At 40.7% G+C, this 26,229-nt stretch overlaps 1 protein-coding gene across 2 annotated transcripts in view; it reads right to left on the reverse strand.

The window, feature by feature from the left end:
- Positions 1-26,229, reverse strand: part of mindy2 (MINDY lysine 48 deubiquitinase 2) — a 66,970-nt gene that overhangs the window by 23,178 nt on the left and 17,563 nt on the right. For both annotated transcript variants that reach the window (XM_078241420.1, XM_078241421.1), the window contains exons 4-6: positions 22,517-22,675; positions 18,321-18,423; positions 14,000-14,142 (exon numbers count right to left, since the gene is read on the reverse strand). In XM_078241420.1, the coding sequence (XP_078097546.1) occupies positions 14,000-14,142; positions 18,321-18,423; positions 22,517-22,675 (405 nt within the window). The remainder of the gene's footprint in view (positions 1-13,999; positions 14,143-18,320; positions 18,424-22,516; positions 22,676-26,229) is intronic.

Consider the following 26,229-nt stretch of genomic DNA (forward strand, 5'->3'; position numbering starts at 1 on the left):
AGTTGTGCCGAACATATCCCTACCATTTCGGCCGACCTATAACCCTCCAGCCTATTAAGTCCCATGTACTCATCCAGGAGTCTCTTAATAGATGTGTAGACACTTTGCCATCTTTTTATATTCTAAGCTAGTTTGCTCTCAATCTACCTTACTTTTCTCCATGGCTTTTTTCGTGGCTCCATTGAGCTTTAAAGATTTCCCAATCCTCTAGTTTCCCATGAATCTTCGCCACTTCATATGCATTTTCTTTCAATTTGATATCCTCTTTTATTGCCTCAGATATCCATGGCTGATTATCCCTTTTTCTGGAGTCCTTCCTCTTCACTGGTACATACTTTTGCTGAGCACTGTGAAAAATCGCTTTGAAAGTCCGCCACTGTTCCTCAATTGCCCCACCATAAAGCTTTTGCTCCCAGTCTCACCTTAGCCAACTCCTCCCTCATCCCACTGTAGTCTCCTTTGCTGAAGCTCAAGACACCGGTATTGGATTTTACCTTCTCATGCTCCATTTGTATTTTAAATTCAATCATACTGTGATCGCTCCATCCGAGAGGATCCCTAACTGCAAGATCATCCCTGTCTCATTACAAAGGACCATTGAGGTAGATGATCAGCCATGAATGCTGGAACAAGCTCGATGGGCCTCCTGTTCCTACACAACAAACTCCTTTTCCTGGCCAGGGATGAATGCCATCTCAACTCAGCAGGCTTCACATGGAAGGAGGTGCACAGTATCAAACAAGTCACAGATGATACTTGTCCTGCTCTACTCTGAAATAGAAGAACTTGTACACTTCTGCTGAAATCAGCTTTATATACAAAATGGGCACCACAAAACTTGAAACATCCAAGTCACTAACCCTGCATCAGAAAAATGCTGTAACCTGCAAATGAAACTGGGAAAATTTTAAAAATCATATTTTGAGAGGCGATACTAAATATAGCTGCCATTTTCAAAACAATTACATTGAAGAGCCAAATTATTTTGTCACTTGAAGGGCCTCAGGCCCCTTGTGTATCGACTTAATTTAGCATCACTGTGCAGTTCAACTCTGGTGAATTTTCAAACAAGCCTGAGTAGATTTCCAAAACACTTACTAATCAACACAACAGAATTTCAGCGCGGTACCGGGGAGAAAATATCCTCACAAAACGTTTAAAATATTATAATTCTACCGAGGAGCAAACAATCATCTTTAAAGTTTACACATTTTAAAAGGTGCCCTTGTGCACCTCACCCAAAGAGTGTTTCTCTTTCTAAATGAACAACAACTGCTGGCTGTGTGCCACAATACGCCATCTCCTCAATTAATCACCAGGTTGTAAAAGATTCAAGTCTTTGAGCTTCCTGAAATTATGGTGCTTTGCTCTCCCACCGGCTCTTGATAAAGATTCTATTTCTCAAAATATACTTCAGTTACGGAAGGGGTGGGAAGGCAGAAGAGAAAGAGGCAAATAGAAAAATTAATCTGCTAGAGTTCTGGAGCTTATTTTGATACAGTTATTCCAAATAGGAATGGACCTATGTGGATGTCAGTTAAAGCCACCACCAGTTTTAGCTTCAACTTTCACCGCCGGAGTATCTGTTAAGAGTCTCCCTGCTATTTTCACACAAAAAGAGAATCGTGACTTGGCTAAAAGACCAGAAAGTGACTGGTGACCATGCACCCATACCACAATGAAGACCATCTTTAAGAAGGAAATCAAATAAATTGGCAGACTACTAATTTCTCCCCCTCCTTGGCAAACCATATTTGGAATAACGATGTCATCACATTGTGGATGCTGATGATAAATGCATCTTTATTTTTGCACTTGCTTCAAAATATTGCACTTCCTCTATTCCCAGAAGACCCTTTAGTTGGTACATGATTTCAGCACAAAACAGGGAGAGCTGAGCATTCAATATATTGCGAAATGTTTAAAATACAGCACTGCACAGCACGACAGCATTGCACTTAGTATAAAGTGGGAAAAATCCACCAATTCACAGAGTTCTCCATTCCTGGCTTTCATGACCACAAACCAAATAACAATCATAATTCTAGTAATCATCACTCAGAGCAGGGAAACTTATCCACACTGGTGTGAGAAGGATCTCTAAATGCTGACCTCAGGAATAGATGCCAACAAGACTTGATGCCAAACTCGTAGGACTCCTTCTTAAACTGCAAGGTGCACTATGGACTGAACTGATAGCAGATCTCATTTTGGGATATTTTACAAGGTTAATGGTGCCATATAGAATGCAAGTCCTTGTCATTTTACATCTTATGACAAACACTTTGACTTAAAGTTCCATGAGTTGAAGGGATGTTTGATTTTTTACCCCCGTCTCTTAAGGAAACCAGAATTTCTCAGACATGACTGTTATACAGTTATGCAATGTAGAAATTTGTTCCGAAAAGAGCAGTTGTTACCTTGAGATTTCCATGGAAGAACTGAAAGGCCTCATCGTTTTGGACAACATTCTCTGCCCATCATCAGGTGATAAAGTTAGTGAGACATTGTGGAGGGTGGGAAGGAGTATGGGTGGAATCTTACTGCTCATTTCTCAGATTATTATAGGTCAGTGCATTTTAGCATTCTTGCTTGATTGGCACTATGCTAGCATGCTTGCTGCTGATTGGTCGACTTTGTAGCATGGATGATCATGTGTTTCTTGAGTATGGGTAGTGAAATGTCACTCATGAGAAAGTCACGGTCTTGGGGGATTGTGCGGTGTTGGGAGATCTTCATTGCCTCAATCTATGAGACTTGCATCATCCATTCCGCACAAGCATACAAGACAGGGAGCATTCAAAAACAAAATACAAAGCAGAATTTATTCTGCATTACCCAAAGAAAGGTATTTTTGCACAACAGTTCTTCAAATATATTACTTTATTCAACCTGATACCAACAGGCATAATTTGGAGACTGGAAGCTCAATGCTAATTCCTTTTGGGCCTAAAAATAAAGCTTCATAAGAATTGCATTGAATCAGTATTGCAAACAACAATTACAGACCAGCTGTGGCTCTTTTGATGGTTGATCTGTGCAAGCAGACAACAGCAAATAAGGCTGAAGCATTCGCAGCAACCTTCAGCCAGAAATGCCGAGTGGATGATCCATCTCGGCCTCCTCCAGTGGCCCCCAGTATCTCAGATGCCAGTCTTCAGCCAATTCGATTCACGCCACGTGCTATCAAGAAATGGTTGGGGGCACTGGATACTGCAAAGATAACATTCCAGCAATAGTACTGAAGACGTGCTCCAGAACTTGCCACTCCCCTAGCCAAGCTCTTCCAGTGCAGTTACAACACTGGCATCTACCCGACAATGTGGAAAATTGCCCTAGTTACACCCTGTACACAAAAAAGCAGGACAAATCCAACCTGGCCAATTACTGCCCAGTCTACTCTCGATCATCAGTAAAGTGATGGAAGGGGTCATCAATAATGCTATCAAGCAGCACCTGCTCAGCAATAACCTGCTCAGTGATGCCCAGATTCAGTTTCGCCAGGGTCACTCAGCTCCTGACCTCATTACAGCCTTGGTTCAAACATGGGCAAAAGAGCTGAATTCCAGAGGTGTGGTGAGAGTGACAGCCCTTGACATCAAGTCCGCATTCGACTGCGTGGCATCAAGGAGCCCTCGCAAAACTGGAATCAATGGCCACCAGAGGGCAAACTCTCTGTTGATTCCCCCAGATGATTGTCACGGGAGTTTCCAAACTCCTCTCTCAAAACAAACATTAAAATCTTCTTTCACAATACTGCTTTCCATCAACGGTTTTGCAATCCAAAAACCAGTCCAGATTTTCTAAATGACTCTTTTAAACAAAGCTGCTGCGCCACTTATAACAGCAAATGCAGTGTCCAGGTTTCGTACCTCCTTTCGGACTTGTCTGCCTTGACAGCTGTACAAGCTGTTCACAGCTGCTTTAACTCTCAATTACCAGGCTTCATTAAAATGGCATCAAACATTTGATTAACCTCTGACGTCTGCTTTCCCACTTCAGCTCTGGTTACTGCAATTGCCTCTAACTCTGAACATTTTGTTTATTCTTCCTAGAATTCTTCTGAACAATACCTGAGTCTCTGGTATTTTAACTTCAGTCGTCTTAAGACCCAATTCCCTAGTTATCTGTACGGGAACTGGTTCTTTGGGAAGCCTGCCTCTTTGCAGCTCCTATCCTCTCCAGCCTTTCTTCTGACAAGAGTTGAGAGATGTTCACTCTCTAGTGGCCTTCTTCAACTACAATATATCCAACTAAAACTTAAAGCGCTTTTCTACCTTATAAGACCCACAGTTGCAAAGCTATTGCTAGTTTATTTACTCTTCATGCCGTAACCCACCCTCTCTAAGCACAATAGAATCATAGTTGCAACTTAACCTCCACACAAACATTTTTGTCCACTATGAATCTAACAACAGGTTTTACACTTCCAAGCACAAAAACATTAAATTAAACGCTCTTGAAACTATACTTTACTTTTAATAATTACCAATAGAAATATAAATCCTTTAAACTACCTTTGTTTTCCTAACCTACTCAGGTCCAACTGGCTCTACCATAGTTTTGCACTTTTAAAGTAAAGTTTATTTATTAGTCACAAGTAAGGCTTACATTAACACTGCAATGAAGTTACTGTGAAATTCCCCAAGTCACGACAGTCTGGCACCTGTTCAGGTCAATGCACCGAACCAGCACGTCTTTCAGAATGTGGGAGGAAACCGGAGCACCCGGAGGAAACCCATGCAGACACAGGGAGAACATGCCAACTCCACACAGACAGTGACCCAAACCGGGAATCGAACCCGGGTCCCTGGCGCTGTGAACTGTGCTATTTTTTAAAGAATTCATGCGCTTTTCATAGCTTATGCAAAATTCATGAAATTCCCTGTTGTAGTTCAGCATTTTAAAAGACTGAACAGCAACATGCATAAGAACTTAAGAAAAAGGAGTGCACCCTTTCAATCTGCTCCACCAAACAACAAGTACATCATGGCCCATGATCTTCCTCAATATCACATCGCCACATAATCCCCATATCCCTGGATTCTCTTAACACCCAAAAATCTATCTATATCTAGAGCATACTCAAAGGATAGGCCATCCACAGCCCTTGGAAGGGTAGAGAATTCTAAAGATGCACAACATCGGAGTAAAGAAATGTCTTTTCTCAGTGCCATATGGTTGACCCCTTATTGGAGACTATGACCTCTAATTCTGGTCTCACCAACCAGAGAAAACATCCTCTTACCACCGACCCTGTCAAGCCAATTAGGAATGGTTTCAATTGGATCACCTCTCATTCTTTTAAATTCACAGGAATATATGCCTCATCTACTTAATGTCTCACAGGACAATTCTTTCATGCTGCAACTGGTTACTTCGCAAAATTTTCCCACTTGTCTCTAGGGCTCACTGCAGTATTTTCTACAAAGATGTAAGCAATTTGAATGTAAAACAGCATGTGAACATAATCATGAATCTTAACAGTCCCACTACAAACCTGCAGTAGTAACCCGTGAAATCCTGTCTCTCAAGTGCATATTTTCATTTTTCTTTATTCATTCAGTCACAGGATGCGAATGTTGCTGACAAAGCCAGCATATATTGCCCATCACTAATTGTCCTTGAGAACAGAGTGGTGAGCTGCCTTCTTGAACAGCTGTGCTTTATATGTTGTGGGTACACTCAGTGCTTTTCAATAACGACCATCAGCATTATGATCCAGTGACAGTGAAGGAATGACAATATAGTTGCAAGTCAGGATGTTGTGTGGCTTGGAGGGGAGCTTCCAGGTGGTGGTAGTGTTCCCATGTATCTGCAGCCCTTTTTCTTCTGGGTGGCAGAGGTCGTGGGTTTGGAAGGTGTTGTTGAAGAAGCTTTAGCAAGTTACTGCAGTACGTCATGTAGGTTGTACACACTGCTGCCACTGTGTCTCAATGGTGGAAGGAGTGAATGTTTAGGGTGGTAGATGGGGTGCCAAACAAGTCAGCTGCTTTGGATGGTGTTTAGCTTTCTGAGTAGTGTTTTTGGAGCCGCACTCGTGCAGGCAAGTGGTGAGTTTTCTTACACTCCTGACTTGTGCCTTATCAATGATGGGCAGGCTTTGGGCAGTCAGGAGGTGAGTTACTTACCACAGAACTCCTGCTCTTGTACGCACAAAATTAGAAATGTATGTTGTTGGTTAGTTTTTAATTAGTCATAGTCCATGTGGAGCCATAGGCATTTCTGTATTAGAGACACAATTGGCAATTTAGCTTGAGGGGCACCACTTTCCATCAAGCATGAGGCAGGCGAAGAGGCCAGGTCCCAAGTCTACCTTGCCCAGAATGGGAATTGAACCCATGCTGGTATAATTATTCTGAACCACACGAGTCATCTAACCAACTGAGCTAACTGGTCCCGACATATCATCAAACTCGCAAACAATTGGAACTAAAATTCAACCAACTGATCATCTCAAAGTTTAAACTAAAAGTTCTTTATGTTCAAACATACATTTCAGTCATAGCCTGGCCATAAATCCGTCCAAAAACCTAAATTTATATAAGTTAAGCTTCAGAATTCCAACTGCCAATAACTTCCCTGTTCATCTTTTCCAAATATGTACTTGCATTTGCCACAGGACCCTCATTATCCTGCAATATTGATAAAAATAAAATCCAGGTATCGACAGGTTGAACCTGTGAGTCGTCATGTTGGGCAAGGGAAGGGGGCTGACTGAATTTCAATCAGCAACCTTCCCCAAAATGGTAGAAACTTCACTGCAACATGCAACACAAAAAATAATTTAATGTCAGCAGCACATCAATATTCATGGCGATAAACTGCTCAAACTTGCTATCATGTCAATCCCTCAAAATGTTGGGCTCACAACACACAAGCTATGCACGAACTCAGGATAATTTCATCAATTAAACATAAAATGCATACCCCCTTGAAATAAAAATGCTAACTGGAAAACAAAACATATTCAGTTCTCATTTTAAAACTGATAAACTTACACCATCCCTTAAAAGCCACCAACTTGGGTTACTTATTCATGGTATTCACAAAAGTCCCCTGGATTGAAAAGCTGTTTCTTGCGCTGACGTTTCTCAAATAAATTGTACTGTATAAAATAGACCAAGTTAAATGCACAATTTTTAGTTTAGTTTGTCCAATCACCCCACAGGTGAAATTATTAATCTAGGTCACAGCTGGACCGCCAAATCACGTATGAATAAAGTCCATCTGTTTCCTGGAATTTTCAGCATTAATGAGAAACGCTTGCTCATTGATGCAGATAACAATACCCTCGTGTCTCCCTTAATGTACAAGCAAATGAGTGACAAGAGCAATTTATTGCTCTCATCTTTGCTCAGTGCCTATCCACAAAATAGAAATAAGATGGGCTGTGCTTATTAAACGCTAATACAAATCAATAGGAGGTAATCTTTGTACTTGAGCCAAGCGTGTAGAAAATGCCAACTTAAAATGAGCTTTTATGATGTGCATTGCATTGCCATATGGTGGGGCCTGCTAATCGAAATATACAAGAGCATTTTAATCAATGGGAGTGAATGCTATTAGTGCTGATCAGGTTAATGAACTGTCAGCTGGTTAAGAAATTAAAAAACAAGGCCACATTCACCTTACCCTTAATTTATTTGAAATAAATCAAAACAAGGAGCAGTCTGTATTATTGCATGTGTGCAGAAGACGAATGTAACTTGACTGTATTCAGCATAGGTTCAAAAACCTTTAATGCTCTGTTACTTAGTCTTTCATAAAAATGATTACCCAACATTTTTCCAGTCTGAAGGGAATTTAAGAGCTACTGTTTGTCCTTTCTTTGATCTATCGAAGCAATTATGGTCAAGTAAAGTTCTGTTGTCAGTTTCTATCGATGTGCAAAAACAAGGAAAACTGTGCAAATTAACAAAGATACAAGTTGTTTAAAAACAGGGGGTTCATTATCATGGGTAGAGAAAATACAGATTCATGTTTAGGACAATGCTCCTCTTCAGAATTGAAGGTGGAAAGGAGCGTTTTAATAAATTGATTATACACAGGGCAAAAAGGGTGCTAAAAACTGCAGCAAACATAGATACTGCAATCAGAGGTGGAAAGCGAATGGCAAAGAGAGGTAATTCACCTGTTAACCTCCCCTTTGTGATTGCAATAACTTCGTTTGTGGACTTCCTTCTTTCTTCCTCCCTGTTTCTATGAAAATGTTTCATCATCCTGGAGCTCTGAAGGATGTCTGAAAGGTTAAATCTGTCTTTCCTGTCATGGATGTTGACAAACCTGCTGCGTTATGAGGGCAAACTCAAAACACTTGGACTATTCCCACTGAAGCAAAGAAGGATAAAAGGATGTTTCATTATCTTTAAAAGTTATGAAAGATTTTGATAGGATGAAGGGCTTGGGGGGGGGGGGGGGGGACCACTGTTGAAATTGCAGCTATTTCAAATTATCAATAAATTGAGAAGAAAGGTTCAGATAATCCTTATTAAATAAGGAGTTGAAGTATGAAATCTTCCTTTGCTGCATTTGCTATAGAACATTGCATTTTTAAACGTAAGAATAGATGAACATTTGAAGCACAAAGATACAGGGACAAGGAGGAAAGGCAAGGCAAAGCAATTCGTTTTGGATTGTCCCAACATAGACATAATGGGCAAATCAATTTCTCCTGTGTTGAAAAGACGTAATAGTTCAAAGTAGAGTATTGCTCTTGGGGGAAAAAAACGACTTGTGAAGCACAAACAGAAGCTTGTGAAATATGAGCAAGCAGATGAGAAGAAATGAACAGACATGCAAACGTCACCACTAAAAATCCCATAACTGGCCAATGTGCCAAACCAAGCATTCACCAAAGGACTGAAATACCATATTACACAAGATGACCAAGCTTGCATTTGTGTATAGCTGCAGAACAAGATGCATCTTATCAACAGATCCGTTTTTTTTAGTGCAGTCAACGTCAAGTAATTTGTGCACAGGCTTCACAAACAGCAAATTAATCAAATCCAGACAAGCTGTTCATGATGGCTTGATTGAGGAAGGGATTCTGGGCAACTCCTTGATCATCTTTATTAATGCCATGGGATCTTTTATGCCCAATTGGGCAGACAGAGTTACAATTTAGTGTCACATTGACAATCACACCTGCAGCACTCCCTCAATACTGCACCAGCGTGTGAACTTGGATTATGAACTCACACCGACAGTGGGCCTTGAATACATGACCTTTTGAATAAACTGGAAGAACTACCAAGAAAACCAAGCTGACACGTACAATACAATATCTTCAAACATTGAAATCTTTCCACCCATCATAAACTATATTGCAACATTTAGTAAAACATATTTTTGCCCATATTACCTCTTCTTGCCTTACAGATTTCCAATGTATATCCTGTAACTAGTCCTTTTCCTTATTTGCCAAATTTCTGGGTACAAATTTTGAACTGTTATTGGTATCTGTGTCAGTGTTAGTGAAATTCCTGACGAGCACATACAAGTGATTTGATTCTGAACCTTATAAATTTTAAATTAATAAAAATGAGTAAGAACACGTACCACTTATTAAACTCAGAACAGTGTGTGCTACTGAGTTAAGATTTGTTCTCTGGTCTGCACTCATTTAGCTGATCTCAATCACTTCCATCAGATCCTGCAGTTGACCCAGGCTGGAGGAGGGGGAGGAGGAGGAGGAACAACTGAAATAGGGTTCCAATTCCAGATTGTGACAGCGTCAACAACTTATGTGGTACCTTTAACATAATAAAGCATCGCAAGGCGCTTCACAGGAGCATGAGCGAACAACGGTTGACTTCACATTATATATTAGGGCAGATGACCAGGAGATTGGTCAAGAAGTAGATTTTTGAGGAGAACCTTAAAGGGGAAAGCAAGGTGAGAGGCAGAGGTTTGGGGAGGAACTCCCAGAGCTTGGGCTTCAGTAGCTGAAGGCATGACCATCAAATGGTGGACTAATTTAAACTGGGGACACTTGCCAGGAAGGATCAATGTGAGTGTAGGATTGTGCCTAGCTGTAATTTCCTGATTTGCACTCTCTCTCCGCTGTTGAAATGCCCAATGATTTTCACAGCCGAGGATTAAGTTTAAAGAACTAATTGTACTAAGCTCTCAACAGAGCTGGCAGATATAAAGCTCATATTCTATTGAGTCAAAAGGGAAAAAGAGTTCAAGTTCTGTTACTAATTCAGAAACTCAGGGTGAATGCCACTGTAGATCTCATCATAAAGGATGTTTCTTTAAAGGGGGAGGAGGGAGCAAACAGAATTTCTTAAAACATCCATTTTATATGCCTATCCTCATCAAGATGATCTGCTCCCAAGTGCCTGTTTGGTAACACTCAGCTGTCAACCAGCAAGCTATAAAGTCAAACCCAGAGTTTAGGACTTAATCCAGGCTGACACACATTGCAGGCCTGAGGGAGTGCTGCATTGCCAGAGGTAGAAACTTTGAATGAAACATTAAAATTCAACATTTTCTCCCAGGTCAATAGACATTAAAGAAGCCCTCAAAAGCAGATTAACGAATCCTTAATCTCACTGGATTACTAAATGAAGGGAATCTCCACGCATTCAGCAAGAGTGATGTGAAAAAGCAGGTTAAACAGACAAACACGTTGAAGAATTCTCAGTCAATCAGGTAGTAAAGATAGTCCTTCATTTCTCATCAATTTTAGAAAGTAAAATGAAGTATGGGGCAAACACAAGCTGAAATATCATAAAAAACAAGAACATAGTTTACATTAAAACTTGGAAAATTGCACTCATAATGGAAAAGTCTGATGTCCAACAAATATAAATTAGTCTTCCAGGTCCAGAAAGTTTTTACTAGTAATAACTGAGTATGCCATAAAAAGTCCAGTTACATCTCAGGAACAGGCATAACTTTTTCAGGTTTTTTGAAATTGATTACAGGTAAATTGGGGACGTTCGTGTCAGTCCAAGTGATTTCTAAAGATTGCTGCCTGCTGCAACTTCAACAGTGCACCCTGCAGAGGAGCCAGGAATCAGAGGCAGCAACTTCCAGCTGGGCGCCAGCCGATGACGTCAGTTTCGCAGGGTGATGGCAAACACTTGACAGTTTTGCCATTTTTTACAACTGCAAAATCTGGGCCATTGACTTGGATGAGAGGATTGAGTACAACATATCCAAATGTGCTGATAATATAAGGTTAGGTCGGAAAGCAAGTCGTGAGGAGGATCAGCAAAGATTGCAAAGGGACAGGTTGAGTGGAGATGAACTTGTTTTTTATAAGTTTATTTATTAGAGTCACAAATAGACTTACATGAACACTGCAATGAAGTTACTGTGAAAATCCGCTAGTAGCAACACTCTGGCGCCTGTTCAGGTACACGGAGGGAGAATTTAGCACGACCAATGCACCTAACCAGCACGCCTTTTGGACTATGGGAGGAAACCGGAGCACCCGGAGGAAACCCACGCAGACATAGGGAGAATGTGCAGACTCCGCACAGACAGTGACACAAGCCAGGAATCAAACCCGGGTTCCAGGCCCTATGAGGCAACAGTGCTAGCCACTGTGCCGCCCATATGTTAGATGTAATATCATGCAGGCAAGTGTGGAGTTGTCCACTTTGGAAGGAAAAACAGAAAAGCATTTTTTTTTTAATGTCTCGAGTCAGGGAAATATTGTTATTCAGAGACCTGGATAGCCTTGTACATAAACCATAAAGTTATAGTGCTGCTACAGCAAACAATTAGAAAACAACAAGATGTATTTTAATCCCCTTGTAATAAAAGGCTAACAGTAAAGAAATCTTACTGTGATTATGTAGGGCCAGAGTGAGACCACACTGAGTACTGTGCACTTTTGCCTTCTTTAACAAAGACAAACTTGTCTTAGAAGAAATACAAATGTTCACTAAACTGATTCCAGGGGTGAGGGAATTGTCCAAGGAGGAAAGTTTGTGCAAACTACACCGATATTCCCTAGACTTAAAAAGATGAGAGGTGGTCAAAAGGGGCAGGATGGTTAGATGCTGCGGGGTCTCATACTGGACATCACAGCCTCAAAATAAACAACTGAGGACTGAGCTAAGAGCAATTTTTTCCGAACATTGGGAATTCTTGAAATTCGTTGAGCATCTTCAAGACAGAGATTAATCGATGTATGGGGTTCTAAGGGAATTCAAGGATAGTGTGAGAAGATTGAGTTGATGATGATCAGCCATGTTCTCATCACATGACAGAGCAAGCTAAAATAGCCAAATGGCCTTCTACTCCTGGGTGACTGCCTGAATTACACTTTTGTTAACCTATCTCCCCTTCCCCATTTTTAAAATTAAAAGTTAAAACTACCTTTGGATGCTACAGCTGGGATGAAGTGAACTATTTCAAACATAAGACCATAAGACATAGGAGCGGAAGTAAGGCCATTCGGCCCATCGAGTCCACTCCACCATTCAATCATGGTTGATTTCAACTCCATTTACCCGCTCTCTCCCCATAGCCCTTAATTCCTCGAGAAATCAAGAATTTATCAATTTCTGTCTTGAAGACGCTCAACGTCTCGGCCTCCACAGCCCTCTGTGGCAATGAATTCCACAGACCCACCACTCTCTGGCTGAAGAAATTTCTCCTCATCTCTGTTCTAAAGTGACTCCCTTTTATTCTAAGGCTGTGCCCCCGCGTCCTAGTCTCCCCTGTTAATGGAAACAACTTCCCTACGTCCATCCTATCTAAGCCGTTCATTATCTTGTAAGTTTCTATCAGATCTCCCCTCAACCTCCTAAACTCCAATGAATATAATCCCACGATCCTCAGACGTTCATCGTATGTCAGGCCTACCATTCCTGGGATCATCCGTGTGAATCTCCGCTGGACCCGCTCCAGTGCCAGTATGTCCTTCCTGAGGTGTGGGGCCCAAAATTGCTCACAGTACTCCAAATGTTGGCAATGCACACTGTGTCGCGAGTAGCAGTATGGAATTGCAAAGGAGAAGCTGAGGCCTTCACACACTCACTCTGATTACTTAAACTCACTAGCATTGTTGTTAGAGGGCGAAGAAAGGCTATTTTAAGTACTGACCTGCAACAGTATAAATCGATGCCCAAGAGGTGAGCTACCTATTCTATCAGCTGGCCTGAGTAGACAAGATGGATTTCTGCACTAAAACTTGTGTCCTACGCTCCAATCTGCAGAATGAGTGCCAACTGCAGATGTGTTATCAATCCAGAATTTCAAGAGCAGAACACGTTGCTTACTCAGCAACTTGTTGCTCACGACAATTATAGCACAACATATTATTGCTGAAAGACACTTTTTTTTCTTTTTATTCATTTGTGGGACCTGGGCGTTGCTGGCTGGCCAGCATTTATTGCCCATCCCCAGTTGCCCTTGGAGGGCAGTTGAGCGTTAACTACAGTGCTGTGGCTCTGGAGTCACATGTAGGCCAGACCAGGCAAGGACAGCAGATCTCCTTCCCTAAAGGACATTAGTGAAATGTATAATTTTTAAGCGAAGCACGGAAGTTAACCATCTGGTACATTTCATTTTAGCTCTCCTTGCATTGTTCGGTTGTGTCAACATGAACCTAGTCAAAAATGAGGAATGTGACCCATTTGTAAATGCTTTTATGTAAGCATTACGTACAGTAATAGATATTGGAAGACATTTCATCCTACATTTACAACAATGCACACCAAATCATATTTGATTTTGCTGAAACATGCCCCTATTAAATTCTGGTTCAATTTCAGAGTTCAATTGGTCCAAATATAACAATTTCCTACATAAATTAACACTTTGATAAAAGAAATATGATGTCCACTATATTAGCTAGTGTTTTACTATTTTTTGCAGGAAGGAGCAACTAAACGGTTCATTCTGTATCTCACACATCACGATAATTGTGGAGGAGGTTGTCTTGGTATAAATTTTCAGCAGGCAACAATTTGCAATTGAGCAGAGCACTTAGCTTCTAAAAAAATCTTAGAAAATCCAAAGCAGTAAGTACCTTGTGTTTTGTCATAGTACTAAAATGGTTATTTCTGAAGAACACACACAATTCTCCTTCTTCAACCGTGGAAATCAGTTCACATAACCCGTGGAACGTCAGTTGGGTTGCAGTACTGTTCAGAAACTGCTCTGCAACAAATCCTAAAGACATATAAAAAGCCATTCAGATTAGACCAGCTAAATACAAGACATTAGTCTGAACTCATCACAGGTACAACCCAAGCTAAAAATTTAAGGATGGAATGTCCAAGATCTGCTTGTTTTAAGAGTTAACAAAGTAGATCTGCAGCTAAAATTGAGAGATGTAAACATCCTTTAAGCATTTCAATTATTGCTACAGAAACCTGAACTCAATTACTGTAAACGACATAACGGCTGCGAGATTCTCACATCTGTCAAAACTTTCATGTCCAGAAATGCGTTGTTCATAAAGAGAAACAGAATAATAAAAAAAGCACGTCTTCCTCAATGGCTATCTGGTGAAAGCTGTACAAAGCAGAAAATCCAAGGTCCAAGTCCCATCTTATGCTCATTTAGCTCATGTCATCCAAAATGGTAGTGCTAAAACTGGCCTCATCATATGCCAGGGAAGACGACAAACTACAGGGGCGCTGTTCCTAATCAGAACCCAGTTACCTACTTTAGAAACTAATGTTTGGTCAAGATCTGTTTCAGCTGTGATGTTTTATCTGTGGAATAATCTGCTGCTAGCAGTGATCCTTAACCATGGCGGAGGATAAGAAAGGAGCAGCAGCTGGCAAGAAGGGTGCCAAGAAAATCATCAAGAAGCCAGTACCCAAGAGCGGCAAAACATGGAAGCAAATCAGGAAAAAGTGTTACTCCATCTACAAGGTGATGTAAGAAGGTTCACTCCCAACACTGACATCTCCCCCAAGGCCATGATCATCATGAACTCATTCATCAACGACATCGTCGAGCACATCGCAGGCGAGGCTTCCCACTTGACCCATTATAACAACAAGCGACAGACCATCATCTCCCGGGTGATCCAGACTGCCATGTGCCTGCTGTGGGAACTGGAACACGCATGCCATGTCGGAGGGGACAAAGGTGGTAACCAAGTACACCAGCTCCAAATTAAATTGCATCGGTTCAGCTTCAATTTAAAAAAAAAAATCAAGACTCATACATGAAGAATGGCGACTCAATGGAGGACATTTGTGGGGAAAATAATCAAAGTACTTAGAGGGGAAAAGGAAAATCTCTCTGGACAAGTGATCCCATTTCACCCGAAGAGCAAATAAACTGCTCGTACTGGCACTTCCAAACAAAGACACAATCTTGGTTAATTATGTTCTAACCAAGACATTTCTCACTGTTTCCCCTCATTAAAAACGTTCTAGATACATTCAATTATGAAAAATAAAACTCAATTTATGAAGTCTAAAATGACTCCTAGCATCATAGTAAATGGAAATTGAAGTGGGATAATTATAGCAGTCAACTTTCCCTACATTAATTTGAAATAAAATTTAAAATGGTTTTAAAACTAATATAAAATGCACTAGTTTTAGCAGTCTTAAAGTTACGTTCGATATTATTTGTGTTATTCTTTCATGGGATGTGGGTGCAGCTGGCAAGACCAGCATTTGTTGCCCACTCTTAATTGTCCTCGAGGTGGTGGTGAGTGACCTTCTTGAACTGCTTCAGTGCATCTAGTGCAGGTCCAACTGAGTGGTTGCTAGGTCATTGAGTCAGCAGTGAAGAGTCAACCACTACTGTGGGTCCAGGGTCACATGCTGGCCAGACCAGGAAAGGATGGGACCTTTCCTTCCCTAAAAGGACATTAATAAACCAGGTCAGTTTGTATGACAATCAATGATACGGTGATGGTCACCATCACTGATGATAGCTTTCAATTCCAAATTTAATTAATTAATTCAATTTAAATTTTGCCAGCCACAACTTGTTTAAAGAAATCTTTCATCAAAAACAAGCAGTTTTGATATAGAATGAGGGGGAGAGAGTCCAAAGCAAGAGTTGAACAAAACTCTGAAAATCCTAGTTTAAACGGATAAGAGCAGCAGGGGTATATCATCTATCTTATCAAGTAGGATTGTTTAGCCTAGAGGGTCCCAAAAATGGGGGGAAAATAGCTTAAAATAATTCAGTGGGTCTTGTTAAAATACATGCACATGAACCAAATTTCTCTCAGAAATTAAGGTTCAATTTTAGCTGTGCCATTCTTTTAATACCAAAGCTATAAAAAGCTCAAATAATTCATGCTACAAAAAGGAGTGACAATTTAACAGTTTTTCCTGCAACACCATCTGCAATAAGTATAGGTGACTTCATTGACAGCAAAAAAATTGTTGACTTGTTTCAGTGAAACACAATAAATGCATAGGATCAACGCAGCCTCAAACAGAAGTGAATGCACAGCCAGAATCCAAGTAATTTTTCCTGTTATCAGCGAGGTGACCTTTACTGAAGCTTCGACACAACTGTAAAGAAGCTCCAATCCATAACATGCTTTCACTCCTCAATATAGGCAAAATAACTATTAGTTTTGTTAACAGAGGGGCAATTTAAGATGGACAACAGTGATAATCCAAACTGCAAGACATTTAATCAATTATGTGATGATCCCGTGCCTTTAAGCAATGTATTTGATATATTTCTTATGAAGGGAATGTTTTAAACTTGAGCTCCGATTATGGTGTTGATTTCTCCGCAACCAGCAGCCCACATGCTGATAACGCAGAGGCATAATTGAACCTAGATAACGGGGTCTTTGTTTCTTTGAGTTAATTCAGTTTTGTTATTTTTTGGGTTGTCTCCTGGCGTTTCAGCGTAGGGTTTAATTAGGTTGATCAACAAGAGGGAGTCATGTGAATGGGCGGAGCGAGGCTGACTGAGGGAATGCAGGCAGTTGGCTGCTTGATTTGAAAGCAGCAGCAGCTCTTCTTTCTCTCTCTGGAAATTGAAGTCTGGGGCCTGCTATAAAGTAAGTCTCTGTCTCCAAAGGTCTTAAAAAGCTCAAGGACTGGCAACCCACGTAAGCCTGTGTGTTTTTGCTAACTCATTTGAAGAGGTGTTTACGTTTTATGAGGAATATTGCTTAAATTAGTAATAATAGAGATGGAGTAGCCATTAAGAATTGTATCTTGTCATGTTCAAGTGTTTCAATTGGTAAAAGTTACACTATTCTTTGTCTTATAATTAATAAATAAACTTCGTTTTAACAAAAGCTTCCTAATGGGCCAATAGAATGACAGCTGGAGTAAAACACCTTTTGCTCACATTCATGGCATAAAACAAAAAATGTTGGGAGTCTAGTCTAGTTTAATATCATACCTTGCATTTTCAGATCTGGTCCGTAACAATTAACAAGTTTGTCAACCTAATCGCAGGAACCAATCCATCTGCTTCTTTCGGCCAACTTATATTGAATATATATTCTGCAAACCCTCTTCTTCTTGTACATATTAGTTTTGAAAAAGATAATCCCCACGAAATAAAGAAAAGTGCACGACTTGAAGCAACTCATAGGTAGATTTTCCATTCCAGTTCGAAAACATCTAACTTCAACACTTGGACCTTATGATTCAACTGACATCAGAAACTTGAGGAAATCACATGCACAACCTTGGATGCTACTGCTCTGAGGCTTAGTCAGCCAATGAATCGGCAATATCAAAAGAATGTCTTGTAAATTTACATTACTAAAAACTTAAACTGGCTGAATTTGCATCATTTTGTGCTGATTTAAGGCAATACCATAAGCAGGGTCCAGTTTCAGGGGAAATGAATGCAATTTTACATTATAGCAACTTGTCGCATAGCCTCAAATCAACACACTTCTGATCTTATTTGTGCCAGCTGTGACGACAGTTGAAAAACTGTGTGCAAGTCATCCATTAGTTAATGGTCGAAGCATCTCCTGCCACTTTTAAATTACTCGAGATTACTTGATGCGGGTTCAGAATCAAATACTTGATGTTTGGTGGTGTTTATAACCAGGGTTTCTGGTTCATACTATCAGTTCTGAACAAGGCACATTGGAAGTTCTCAAAAACATATCATGTATGAGCTGTTTGCTATGTTGTCAGAGTTAGCCAGCTGCACAAAATTAAATGGTTAGCAACTGTCAGACTTAGAGATTTGGGGGTCTTTTCATTGCAGCACCTTCTTTAGAAAGCTTTACTAAAAAATCAATCATTACATTTGAAGTGCATTTTGAGCTCAGGACAACATCTGAAATTGCTCAACAATAATTCCCCTGCTGAGCAATGCAGCAATTTCCTTTTAACATCCAGTACATCTTCAGAAAACTAAAAGTTGTCATTCTTCCTTACCTTCACTGACTAGTTCACTGTTTGATGACTGTTTACAGAAGATAATCTTCTCCACCAGCTGGTTATAGCTGCACATTCCCACTGCCTTTGCTACTTCAGCAGTCTACAGAACAGAATTGTCAGCAGAAAATTATATTTCAGACTTGAAAGATGTCTAGCACTACATATTCCCATTTTACATTGCAGACAAATACCGTCAGCATTAAGGTGGTGAAACAATTGAGGGTACTCAGACTACTGTGCATACCGTGAAGATACGTACTTTCTGCACTCATGTCCGAGTGGTAGACTGCAACGTACTGAGGAACAGGTATCCAGCCAAAATGTGTTTATTTTTCGGATACTGAGACACATTACCATCGACTTAAGTACCCCTTCCAACATTATGCACCTTGCTGCCGCCCACCTCCCCATACCCCAGAAAACCACATTCAAGTCCATTGTGATCTTTTATTTCTAACTTAATATCTACACGTAACTAAGGCATCTCTTTTGCGAGTCTTCACTGTGAAATTTAAAGATTCACCTTAACACAAAATATATCACCAAACCAGCTCGGCTTTCTCAAGGTGTATTGAGCTGTCTGTTGACACGTTTAAAATCTTATGTTCAGAGTACTGCACAAGGCTTGCACATGGATGGCAGTTTTCTGCTTCAGCCCAGAGAATTTGTTGGTAAATTTTAAATTAATTCTAATGGAAGATTGTACATCACTTTACTCTCAGCTTTTATAGTGGAAGCTGGTGGACACCTGTGAGATCCTCAAAAACACCATCTACATCAAATGTCTACAGCTCAAGAAACTTCAGCTCCATGCCGACCAGCTGGAGTCCAAGCTTCGGACACTGCAATGCATCAGGAAAGAGAGGAATGTTACCTCAACACCTTATTCCAAGGAGCAGTCACACTTCATATTTGGTCTCCGGTTAGGTGAAGGGAGGATATGACAGTAAGGGAGTCAGTATGGGGATCCACAAAGTAACAATGAAGGTGCCTCAGCCCTTGCACTTATCCAACCTTAATTCATGGGTCACTGGCACCAGAACTAGGAATAGAGGGAACTGTACCATTGGAACCAGTGTCCTGGTGAATTGTGGAACTCGGGATGTGGAGAAAATTTAAGTCTAAATAGAGGGGGACAAGCTTTCATGTGAAGGGAGATTTGGAAGGTTAAAGATAAAAGACAGGTAATAATGCAGAGTAGCGATGAGTAATGATAACCAGACAGATAATAATGACAGTGTACAAAAAGAGTGCACCAGCCAAGGAGGGAAGATGGTAACAAAACAGGATTAACGGCTCTTTATCTGAATGCACATAACAAGATGATTGAAATGATAGCACAAATAGAAATAAGTGAATATGATGTAAGCCATGAGACATGGTTGCAAAGTGACCATGTCAGGGACCTGAACACTGAAACCTATTTGACATTCCGGGAAGACAGGAAGAAAGACCAAGGAGATGGGGTAGCTCTGCTCATAAAAGATCAGATCAATACAGGAGTGAGAAATTACCTTGGTTCGGAGGATCAAGATGAGGAATCAATTTGGGTGTAGATATGAAATAGCCAAGATAAGTCGTCACTGGTGGGTATAGTTTTTAGGCTCCCTGACAGAAGTGACATTGCAGGATAGAGCAAGAAATAATGTGCAGTTGTAAGAAAGAAACTGCAATATGGGGGGCACGGTAGCACAATGGTTGGCACTACTGCTTCACAGCTCCAGGGACCTGGGTTCGATTCCCGGCTTGGGTCACTGTCTGTGTGGAGTTTGCACATTCTCCCCATGTCTGCGTGGGTTTCCTCCAGGTGCTCCGGTTTCCTCCCACAGTCTAAAGATGTGCAGGTTAGGTTGATTGGCCATACTGAAATTGCCCCTTCGTGTCCTGAGATGCGTAGGTTAGAGGGATTAGCGGGTAAATGTGTAGGGATATGGGGGTAGGGCGTGTGTGGGATTGTGGTCGGTGCAGACTCGATGGGCCCAATGGCCTCTTTCTGCACTGTAGGGTTTCTATGAGATAATTGTGGGCAATTTTAATCTTCAGATAGATTGGCACAGGCAGCACTGTTGCAAGCTTTGCTGCCATACAGTGCCATGGACCCAGATTAGATTCCAGTCTTGGGTGACTCAGAAAAGTTTGTACCTTCTCCCCGTGTCTGCGTGGGTTTCCGCCCCCAGTCCAAAGATGTGCAGGTTAAATGGACTGGCCGTGCTAAATTGTACCCAAGTGCCCCAAGATATGTAGGTTAGGGGATTCAGCGGAGTAAATGCATAGCATTATGGGAATGGGGCAGGGGAGTGCATGGAGGGCCTGGGTGAGATTCTGTGTTGCAGAGTCGGTACAGACTCGATGGGCCGAATGGCCTCCTTTTGCATTGTAAGGATTCTATGGTTGAATCAAGTTCCAGTGAGAAAGAAAGATTCTCCAAGAAGAGTGCACCATCCATGCCTAATGAAGTTAAGGCTTGTATCACATCGAAAAAGACATCCAATGCTACAAAGGTTAGTAGAGGCCAAAGGAGTGGGAAAAGTTTAGAAGTGGAGATGCTGGCATTGGACTGGGGTAAACACAGTAAGAAGTCTCACAACACCAGGATCAAGTCCAACAGGTTTATTTGGTAGCAAAAGCCACTAGCTTTCGGAGCACTGCTCCTTCGTCAGGTACGTGGGAGTCCTGTTCACAAACAGGGCATATAAAGACACAAACTCAATTTACAAAATAATGGTTGGAATGCTAATCTTTAAAGGTAAAGATACATGAACCTCCAGGTACTGCAATTTCAAGGTATTTGCTGCTCTTGTTCTTCTACGTAGCAGTGGTTGTGGGTTTGGAAGGTGCTGTCTAAAGGATTTTGGTGAATTTCTGCTGTTCATCTTGTAGATGGTACACACTGCTGCACTGTCCATTGGTGGTGGAGGGATTGAAAGTTGGTGGAGGAGGTACCAATCAAGCGGGCGGTGTTGAGTTTCGAGTGTTGTCAGAGCTGCACTCATCCAGGAAAGGGGAGAGTATTCCATTACATTCTTGGCATGTCTTGTAGATGATGGATAAGCTTTGGGAGTCAGGCGGTGAGTTACTGTTGCAGGATTCCTAGCCTTTGACCTGTTCTTGCAGCCACAGTATTAATATGGCAATTCAGTTTCTGGTCAATGGTAACCCCCTGGATGGTGACAATAGAGGTTTCAGTGCTGGTAATGCAATTGAATGTCAAGGGCCGATGATTGGAACCTCTCTTGTTGGATATGGTCATGGCTTGGCACTTGCCACTCATCAGCCCAAGTCTGAATATTGGCCAGGTCTTGCTGCATTTGGACATGAGCTGCTTCAGTATCTGATGAGTCAAACATCCCCACTTCTGACCTTATGATGCCAGAAAGGTCATTGATGAAGCAACTGATGATGGTCGAGCCTAGGACACTACCCTGAAGAACTCCTGCAGTGATGTCCTGGAGCGGAGATGGTTGATTCCCAACAACTACAACCATCTTCCATTGTGCCAGGAATGACTCCGAATAGAAGAGGCATTTCCCCCTGAATTCCATTGACTCCAATGCTGCCTGGATGTCAAGGTAATTTATATCTACCTTCACAGTAAAGGACACTGGATGTATCCCAAGGTAGTAGAAAATGAAAAGGCAAAAAGGTGGGAAGAACTTGAAACAATCACTGTCATTAGAGAAGTACTAAGAAAACTAATTGGATTAAAGGCTAACAAGAGCCCTGGACCTGATGGGGTCCTAAAAGGAGTGGCTGCAGAGATAATGGATGCATTAGTTCTAATCTTTCAAAATTCCCGAGATCCTGGAATGCACTCAGCGGATTGCAAAACTAGACATCTGACACCACTATTCAAATAAGGAATGAGGCATAAAGCAGGAAATAACTGGTCAGTTAACAGAACAATTGTCATTTGGCAAATACGAGAATGCATCATGAAGGAAGTAGTTGCCGAACATGTAGAAAAGCATAATACAATCAGGCATTGTAAACATGGCTTTGAGGAAAGGAAATAGTGTTTGACAAAGTTATTAGAATTCTTTAAGGAGCTAACAAGCAAGGTGACTACAGGGATACTAGTAGATGTAGTAAATTTGGATTTCCAAAAAGGCAATTACTCAGGTACTACATAAAAGGTTGCTGCATAATTTAAGAGCTGTGTTGGGGGCAATATATTAGTATGGATATTTTCTTACCTGAGGGTCCACCAACCATCCATGGTAAAGTGCAATATCAAGGAGGTCAAATACAATGCACTCAGGTGTATATTCGAACACTCTCACACCAGTAAACTTTACATTTACATCCAGTCCCGTCTGCAGTTTGTGTAGTATGGCCATTGCATCACTCATATTCTGTTTCAGAAACAAAAAGGAAAATCCGAAGATTTAAAAACAAATTAAAAAGGGCCCAAAGCAAAAGATAAAATTTTGTTCAACATAGTGATTCACAAATTAGTACATTGTCCAAATAGTTATTCTTCACCTTTGATCCGACACTATGTCACTGGGATGTTGTTTGAGCTATTATAGCCAAGTCTGATCCCACACTCAAAATCTAGTTTAAGACTCAAGTGTTGAATAAAGATACAACAAAGGCATTATTCCCCAACTAGGAAGAGCAAAACAAACCCAACAGAACTTCTGCATTAGACTTAAATGGATGCTTGCACGATTGCTTGCTCTTCATTTCTCTATGTGACATTGCAGTCCTCTTACACTTCAGCAACACTGCTAACGGCTGCTCTGCACTCCATTGTGACATCCTCCTTGAATTCTCCAATCAACTTCAAATTTCACTGATGCAGCTTCCTTTTCCCACTGCCAGTGTGGTCCCTCCGCAGATTCAAAGTTCCACGTTTTGTACATTTACAATAATCAGTCAACCTCAAGTAAATGGATAGAAATAGCAGAGTTCTGTTGGCATCAATCCAAAACCCATCGCTGACCATTTGAATCAACACACAAATTGATGCAAGTTTTTTATGTACATACTGATATTCATCAAGCTATATACGTAACAGTTCTAGAAATAAAGCACAGGACACTTTCCAGGACAGACGGCTCACATATTAACTGCAGTTATAGATGGGAATCCTTATTTTGAGTAAGGGCATGTTCGAATGTGAAATATCCATGTGAATATCGGGTACTGTGGGTTTTTTTTTTAATGTTAACTTTGTTTGTGCTTATCCTTTAACTAATCAAGACCAAAATATTTTTTCCCTCTCAGTAATGCAACAAATGACCACTAACTGCCGTGAAAATCTAGCTCGTGAGTTTTTTTTCTTCCAATATTTATGAAGCATCATGCAAAATAAATTAAACTTATTTGCATTAATGTGAAACACCAGCGGATTTATTCATCTGACTGAGTAACAGAGAAGTGAATAAAAAAGTAGAACAAAGGTAGAACATTATGCAGGGCCACGTCACGTGGGACACGGCATGACAGCATGACAATGTTTCTTAAAAGAATTTCGCCTCTTTAGTGTCTGTGACTGACAAAGCGAACAGAAGATAATGATTAACTGCAAACTAAATTCACAAATGAGTCTCCCAAGGAAAATACAATTTACAGCTTCCAGGCTCCTTCACTGGCACCCTCTTACTGCACCATAAATTAATTTCAGAAAGTAGTGAACCAACTTTACATCATAACTCATCCATTTACTGTTCCATCACTTGTTTGTGCTTGAAGAGCAAATCCTCCAGGTGCAGAGGATTCTATTACATTTTGATTCTTCTTTTCGGTCATTCAAAATGACTTTTTCTAAAATGATCGATTTACGAATGAAAGCTCCGCATTTCATGAAATTAAAATGCATTTATTTCCTTTCCTCATTTCAGATTCTGGGTACAACTAGTCTGTCCGGAAGAAAATTAATCACACAAAGAAAAAGCAGTCGATGTTAAAAAAAAATGTCCGAAGTGCCTGAACAGTTTGTAAAAAGATGAGAAGTTATCCTGAAGCACAGTAAAATCCGAAGAAAATTAACATTTTGCCAATAAAATATCATTGTGAATAAAACATGAAAATCAGACATCCTGTAAACTCAGAAAAAATACCAATCCAGTCAATTATTGACTAATATCCTATCTGACTACTCTCAATCATCAGCCAAATAATCGAAGGAATTGTTACAATGCTACGAAAGAGATCTAATTATTAATAATCTGCACATCAATTTTCAGTTTGTGATCTGTCAGGACCACGCAACTTCAGATGGATTTCAAGCTTGATTCAAACATGGACAAAGAGTTGAGTTCCAGAGGTGAGGTAAAGAGTGACTGCCTTTGACACGAAGTCAAAGTAAAACTGAAATCATTGGGAATTTGCTCAAGTCATACCAGCACAATGTTCGAGGCCAATGATCTAGCCCCAGGGACACTGCTGTTGGAGATCCTCAGAGCCATGTCCGAGGCTCAAATCTTCTACTACTTTATCAATGACCTTCCCTTCATAGTGTAGCACAGTTGTCATGTTATTAGATTAGAAATCCAGAAGTCTGGACTAATAACCTAGAGACACTGTGGCACAGTGCCAAGTAATAACCATCTCCAACAACTCAATCTGACCACCTTTCAGTGCCATTCAATGGCACTACCATGACTGAATCCACCACCAGGTGGAAGGTAAATCTTGAGCAGAAACAACGGGATCAATCTTGTAACTACTGTGGCTACAAGGGCACATCAGAGGCTGAGTATTTTGTGGTGAGTAACTTACCTCGACTCCTCAAACCCTTTCCTTCTTCTATAAGGCACAGGTGATAAAATATTTCCTATATATCTGGAGTGCAGTTCCAAAAACACTCAAAAGAATTCTTGCACCATCCAGGACAAAGCTAAAGGACTTGATTGGCAGCCCATCAAACACCTCACACCTTGCACCACAGTTGTCACTTCAACACGCACCATCTGCGAGATGTACTATCACAACTTGTCAAGGCTCTATCGACAGCACCTTCCAAATCTGTGATCTCTGCAACCAATAATGTGAGTTGTTACGTTCCCAGGTGATGTTATAACTGAATGGGAAGATTCAAGAATAGAACCCTGGCTCACAAGACTGTAACTTATACTTGTTTTTAAATCAGGCATGGAGGAACAGACTCACCAGACCACCAATTAGTTTTGACAAGAAAAAACACTGGATTATAATACAACACTTTACTCCCCCTTTAGCTTAATAATTACATACAGGTTTTAAGATAAATATGGATAAATATGGATATGACAGTACATTTGCTCTCATTAACAAATATGACAGTACAATGCTCTCATTAACACACAAAGTCTATCTGATGTGCACCAGATGACTGTGGTCATGTATACATTCCGCTTTTAACCGAAGTTAGTGTCTGTGGTTTTCTCCTCAGAATCCTCCGAGATGATTGTCGTATGAGAGTTTCCAAACTTCACTTCCAAGAACAAGCTTTAAATTCTTCTCATTAATAATGCTTTCAATTAGCATGTTGCATTCCAAATTCCAGTCCAGATTTTACAAAGCTTCTGCTCCATTGTTAACAGTGAATCCAGTCCAGGATTTTACACCAACCCCTCTAGGATTCTTTTGTTTTGACTGACTTTCACTATTACACAAACTCTGATATTCAACCAATACATATTTCCCAATCATTTTAGGATTTGTTTCACAGACTATAGTAAGATCTGCCAAACTTCAGGATTACTTTAGAAACCTTTCTCTAGCTTCCCATCAAGTAATACCTTCTCAGCTTTGTCTGTGATGCCCATGAACTGTATCTGGTTCTGTTTCTAGAACCAACGGTCCTTTCGAGCTTGCTTTCTTACACAATCCATTACACAACTTTTCCTGCTTCAAGCAGAGCTGAAAGATGTTCCCTCTCCGGCTTTCTATCTGCAACTGCCCTGGCTCCCAGTGAGAA

This window comes from Mustelus asterias, chromosome 24 (genome assembly GCF_964213995.1).
Source record: "Mustelus asterias chromosome 24, sMusAst1.hap1.1, whole genome shotgun sequence".
Classification (NCBI taxonomy): domain Eukaryota; kingdom Metazoa; phylum Chordata; class Chondrichthyes; order Carcharhiniformes; family Triakidae; genus Mustelus; species Mustelus asterias.